The sequence below is a fragment of the Oncorhynchus keta genome, chromosome 25 (genome assembly GCF_023373465.1).
Source record: "Oncorhynchus keta strain PuntledgeMale-10-30-2019 chromosome 25, Oket_V2, whole genome shotgun sequence".
Taxonomy (NCBI): domain Eukaryota; kingdom Metazoa; phylum Chordata; class Actinopteri; order Salmoniformes; family Salmonidae; genus Oncorhynchus; species Oncorhynchus keta.
The window spans coordinates 31134251-31141750 of NC_068445.1; the positions used below are offsets into that span (position 1 = coordinate 31134251).

At 44.8% G+C, this 7500-nt stretch overlaps 1 protein-coding gene across 5 annotated transcripts in view; it reads right to left on the reverse strand.

Annotated features, from left to right (window-relative positions):
• Positions 1-7500, reverse strand: part of LOC118378713 (dedicator of cytokinesis protein 8-like) — a 132347-nt gene that overhangs the window by 28735 nt on the left and 96112 nt on the right. For all 5 annotated transcript variants that reach the window (XM_052479090.1, XM_052479089.1, XM_052479088.1 and 2 more), the window contains one exon: positions 7307-7492. In XM_052479090.1, the coding sequence (XP_052335050.1) occupies positions 7307-7492 (186 nt within the window). The remainder of the gene's footprint in view (positions 1-7306; positions 7493-7500) is intronic.

Here is a 7500-nt window from a genome sequence, read left to right on the forward strand (position 1 = left end):
GTGAGAATAACACACACACACAATGTGTGAAGACATGCACGCACAAACTCAGTGAGAATAACACACACACACACAATGTGTGAAGGCATGCACGCACAAACTCAGTGAGAATAACACACACAATGTGTGAAGGCATGCACGCACAAACTCAATGAGAATAACACACACACACACAATGTGTGAAGACATGCACGCACAAACTCAGTGAGAATAACACACACACACACAATGTGTGAAGACATGCACGCACAAACTCAGTGAGAATAACACACACACACAATGTGTGAAGGCATGCACGCACAAACTCAGTGAGAATAACACACACACACACAATGTGTGAAGACATGCACGCACAAACTCAGTGAGAATAACACACACACACACAATGTGTGAAGACATGCACGCACAAACTCAGTGAGAATAACACACACACACAATGTGTGAAGGCATGCACGCACAAACTCAGTGAGAATAACACACACACACACAATGTGTGAAGACATGCACGCACAAACTCAGTGAGAATAACACACACACACACAATGTGTGAAGGCATGCACGCACAAACTCAGTGAGAATAACACACACACACACAATGCGTGAAGGCATGCACGCACAAACTCAGTGAGAATAACACACACACACAATGTGTGAAGGCATGCACGCACAAACTCAGTGAGAATAACACACACACACAATGTGTGAAGGCATGCACGCACAAACTCAGTGAGAATAACACACACAATGTGTGAAGGCATGCACGCACAAACTCAGTGAGAATAACACACACACACACAATGTGTGAAGGCATGCACGCACAAACTCAGTGAGAATAACACACACAATGTGTGAAGGCATGCACGCACAAACTCAGTGAGAATAACACACACAATGTGTGAAGGCATGCACGCACAAACTCAGTGAGAATAACACACACACACACAATGTGTGAAGGCATGCACGCACAAACTCAGTGAGAATAACACACACACACACAATGCGTGAAGGCATGCACGCACAAACTCAGTGAGAATAACACACACACACACAATGTGTGAAGGCATGCACGCACAAACTCAGTGAGAATAACACACACACACACAATGTGTGAAGGCATGCACGCACAAACTCAGTGAGAATAACACACACAATGTGTGAAGGCATGCACGCACAAACTCAGTGAGAATAACACACACACACACAATGTGTGAAGGCATGCACGCACAAACTCAGTGAGAATAACACACACAATGTGTGAAGGCATGCACGCACAAACTCAGTGAGAATAACACACACACACAATGTGTGAAGGCATGCACGCACAAACTCAGTGAGAATAACACACACACACACAATGCGTGAAGGCATGCACGCACAAACTCAGTGAGAATAACACACACACACACAATGTGTGAAGGCATGCACGCACAAACTCAGTGAGAATAACACACACACACACAATGTGTGAAGGCATGCACGCACAAACTCAGTGAGAATAACACACACAATGTGTGAAGGCATGCACGCACAAACTCAGTGAGAATAACACACACACACACAATGTGTGAAGGCATGCACGCACAAACTCAGTGAGAATAACACACACAATGTGTGAAGGCATGCACGCACAAACTCAGTGAGAATAACACACACAATGTGTGAAGGCATGCACGCACAAACTCAGTGAGAATAACACACACACACACAATGTGTGAAGGCATGCACGCACAAACTCAGTGAGAATAACACACACACACACAATGTGTGAAGGCATGCACGCACAAACTCAGTGAGAATAACACACACACAATGTGTGAAGGCATGCACGCACAAACTCAGTGAGAATAACACACACAATGTGTGAAGGCATGCACGCACAAACTCAGTGAGAATAACACACACACACACAATGTGTGAAGGCATGCACGCACAAACTCAGTGAGAATAACACACACAATGTGTGAAGACATGCACGCACAAACTCAGTGAGAATAACACACACACACACAATGTGTGAAGGCATGCACGCACAAACTCAGTGAGAATAACACACACACACACAATGTGTGAAGGCATGCACGCACAAACTCAGTGAGAATAACACACACACACACAATGTGTGAAGGCATGCACGCACAAACTCAGTGAGAATAACACACACACACAATGTGTGAAGACATGCACGCACAAACTCAGTGAGAATAACACACACAATGCGTGAAGGCATGCACGCACAAACTCAGTGAGAATAACACACACACACACAATGTGTGAAGGCATGCACGCACAAACTCAGTGAGAATAACACACACAATGTGTGAAGGCATGCACGCACAAACTCAGTGAGAATAACACACACACACACACAATGTGTGAAGGCATGCACGCACAAACTCAGTGAGAATAACACACACAATGTGTGAAGGCATGCACGCACAAACTCAATGAGAATAACACACACAATGTGTGAAGGCATGCACGCACAAACTCAGTGAGAATAACACACACACACACAATGTGTGAAGGCATGCACGCACAAACTCAGTGAGAATAACACACACACACACAATGTGTGAAGGCATGCACGCACAAACTCAGTGAGAATAACACACACAATGTGTGAAGGCATGCACGCACAAACTCAGTGAGAATAACACACACAATGTGTGAAGGCATGCACGCACAAACTCAGTGAGAATAACACACACACACACAATGTGTGAAGGCATGCACGCACAAACTCAGTGAGAATAACACACACAATGTGTGAAGACATGCACGCACAAACTCAGTGAGAATAACACACACACACACAATGTGTGAAGGCATGCACGCACAAACTCAGTGAGAATAACACACACAATGTGTGAAGGCATGCACGCACAAACTCAGTGAGAATAACACACACACACACACAATGTGTGAAGGCATGCACGCACAAACTCAGTGAGAATAACACACACACACACACAATGTGTGAAGGCATGCACGCACAAACTCAGTGAGAATAACACACACAATGTGTGAAGGCATGCACGCACAAACTCAGTGAGAATAACACACACACACACACAATGTGTGAAGGCATGCACGCACAAACTCAGTGAGAATAACACACACACACACACAATGTGTGAAGGCATGCACGCACAAACTCAGTGAGAATAACACACACAATGTGTGAAGGCATGCACGCACAAACTCAGTGAGAATAACACACACACACACACAATGTGTGAAGGCATGCACGCACAAACTCAGTGAGAATAACACACACAATGCGTGAAGGCATGCACGCACAAACTCAATGAGAATAACACACACAATGTGTGAAGGCATGCACGCACAAACTCAATGAGAATAACACACACAATGTGTGAAGGCATGCACGCACAAACTCAATGAGAATAACACACACAATGTGTGAAGGCATGCACGCACAAACTCAGTGAGAATAACACACACACACACACAATGTGTGAAGGCATGCACGCACAAACTCAGTGAGAATAACACACACAATGTGTGAAGGCATGCACGCACAAACTCAGTGAGAATAACACACACACACACACAATGTGTGAAGGCATGCACGCACAAACTCAGTGAGAATAACACACACAATGTGTGAAGGCATGCACGCACAAACTCAATGAGAATAACACACACAATGTGTGAAGGCATGCACGCACAAACTCAATGAGAATAACACACACAATGTGTGAAGGCATGCACGCACAAACTCAATGAGAATAACACACACAATGTGTGAAGGCATGCACGCACAAACTCAGTGAGAATAACACACACAATGCGTGAAGGCATGCACGCACAAACTCAATGAGAATAACACACACAATGTGTGAAGGCATGCACGCACAAACTCAATGAGAATAACACACACAATGTGTGAAGGCATGCACGCACAAACTCAGTGAGAATAACACACACACACACAATGTGTGAAGGCATGCACGCACAAACTCAGTGAGAATAACACACACAATGTGTGAAGGCATGCACGCACAAACTCAGTGAGAATAACACACACAATGTGTGAAGACATGCACGCACAAACTCAGTGAGAATAACACACACACACACAATGTGTGAAGGCATGCACGCACAAACTCAGTGAGAATAACACACACACACACAATGTGTGAAGACATGCACGCACAAACTCAGTGAGAATAACACACACACACACAATGTGTGAAGACATGCACGCACAAACTCAGTGAGAATAACACACACAATGCGTGAAGGCATGCACGCACAAACTCAATGAGAATAACACACACAATGTGTGAAGGCATGCACGCACAAACTCAATGAGAATAACACACACAATGTGTGAAGGCATGCACGCACAAACTCAGTGAGAATAACACACACACACACAATGTGTGAAGGCATGCACGCACAAACTCAGTGAGAATAACACACACAATGTGTGAAGGCATGCACGCACAAACTCAGTGAGAATAACACACACAATGTGTGAAGACATGCACGCACAAACTCAGTGAGAATAACACACACAATGTGTGAAGGCATGCACGCACAAACTCAATGAGAATAACACACACAATGTGTGAAGGCATGCACGCACAAACTCAGTGAGAATAACACACACACACAATGTGTGAAGGCATGCACGCACAAACTCAGTGAGAATAACACACACAATGTGTGAAGGCATGCACGCACAAACTCAGTGAGAATAACACACACAATGTGTGAAGACATGCACGCACAAACTCAGTGAGAATAACACACACACACACAATGTGTGAAGGCATGCACGCACAAACTCAGTGAGAATAACACACACACACACACAATGTGTGAAGGCATGCACGCACAAACTCAGTGAGAATAACACACACAATGTGTGAAGGCATGCACGCACAAACTCAGTGAGAATAACACACACACACACAATGTGTGAAGGCATGCACGCACAAACTCAGTGAGAATAACACACACACACACAATGTGTGAAGGCATGCACGCACAAACTCAGTGAGAATAACACACACACACACAATGTGTGAAGGCATGCACGCACAAACTCAGTGAGAATAACACACACAATGTGTGAAGACATGCACGCACAAACTCAATGAGAATAACACACACACACACAATGTGTGAAGGCATGCACGCACAAACTCAGTGAGAATAACACACACACACACACAATGTGTGAAGGCATGCACGCACAAACTCAATGAGAATAACACACACACACACAATGTGTGAAGGCATGCACGCACAAACTCAGTGAGAATAACACACACAATGTGTGAAGGCATGCACGCACAAACTCAATGAGAATAACACACACACACACAATGTGTGAAGGCATGCACGCACAAACTCAGTGAGAATAACACACACACACACAATGTGTGAAGACATGCACGCACAAACTCAGTGAGAATAACACACACACACACACAATGCGTGAAGGCATGCACGCACAAACTCAGTGAGAATAACACACACAATGCGTGAAGGCATGCACGCACAAACTCAGTGAGAATAACACACACAATGTGTGAAGGCATGCACGCACAAACTCAGTGAGAATAACACACACAATGTGTGAAGGCATGCACGCACAAACTCAATGAGAATAACACACACACACACAATGTGTGAAGGCATATGCACGCACAAACTCAGTGAGAATAACACACACACACACAATGTGTGAAGGCATGCACGCACAAACTCAGTGAGAATAACACACACAATGTGTGAAGGCATGCACGCACAAACTCAATGAGAATAACACACACACACACAATGTGTGAAGGCATGCACGCACAAACTCAGTGAGAATAACACACACACACACAATGTGTGAAGGCATGCACGCACAAACTCAATGAGAATAACACACACACACACAATGTGTGAAGGCATGCACGCACAAACTCAGTGAGAATAACACACACACACACAATGCGTGAAGGCATGCACGCACAAACTCAGTGAGAATAACACACACACACAATGCGTGAAGGCATGCACGCACAAACTCAGTGAGAATAACACACACAATGTGTGAAGGCATGCACGCACAAACTCAGTGAGAATAACACACACAATGTGTGAAGGCATGCACGCACAAACTCAGTGAGAATAACACACACACACAATGTGTGAAGGCATGCACGCACAAACTCAGTGAGAATAACACACACAATGCGTGAAGGCATGCACGCACAAACTCAGTGAGAATAACACACACACACACAATGTGTGAAGGCATGCACGCACAAACTCAGTGAGAATAACACACACAATGTGTGAAGGCATGCACGCACAAACTCAGTGAGAATAACACACACACACACAATGTGTGAAGGCATGCACGCACAAACTCAGTGAGAATAACACACACAATGTGTGAAGGCATGCACGCACAAACTCAATGAGAATAACACACACACACACAATGTGTGAAGGCATGCACGCACAAACTCAGTGAGAATAACACACACAATGCGTGAAGACATGCACGCACAAACTCAGTGAGAATAACACACACAATGTGTGAAGACATGCACGCACAAACTCAGTGAGAATAACACACACAATGTGTGAAGACATGCACGCACAAACTCAGTGAGAATAACACACACACACACAATGTGTGAAGGCATGCACGCACAAACTCAGTGAGAATAACACACACACACACAATGTGTGAAGGCATGCACGCACAAACTCAGTGAGAATAACACACACACACACAATGTGTGAAGGCATGCACGCACAAACTCAGTGAGAATAACACACACACACACAATGTGTGAAGGCATGCACGCACAAACTCAGTGAGAATAACACACACACACACAATGTGTGAAGGCATGCACGCACAAACTCAGTGAGAATAACACACACACACACAATGCGTGAAGGCATGCACGCACAAACTCAATGAGAATAACACACACACACACAATGTGTGAAGGCATGCACGCACAAACTCAATGAGAATAACACACACACACACAATGTGTGAAGGCATGCACGCACAAACTCAGTGAGAATAACACACACACACACAATGTGTGAAGGCATGCACGCACAAACTCAGTGAGAATAACACACACACACACAATGTGTGAAGACATGCACGCACAAACTCAGTGAGAATAACACACACACACACAATGTGTGAAGACATGCACGCACAAACTCAGTGAGAATAACACACACATTTCCGTCCTATTTACAGACATGAATTAGGCATATACACCATGCAGGGCGCAGATACACTTACCCTGTACTCAAAGCAGGAAACACAGATGGTGAGTAGTTCTAGCAGTCTGTTGAGCTGTGCTGAGGGCATGTCTACAGTCCAGCGCTGGATCAGACTCCTCTCAGCGTTCTTCATCACCCACAGGAAACACAGCAGCAGGTTACGACTGGTCTCTGCTGACAGGGTGGCCACTGCCTTAGCAGACTGCTACAGAG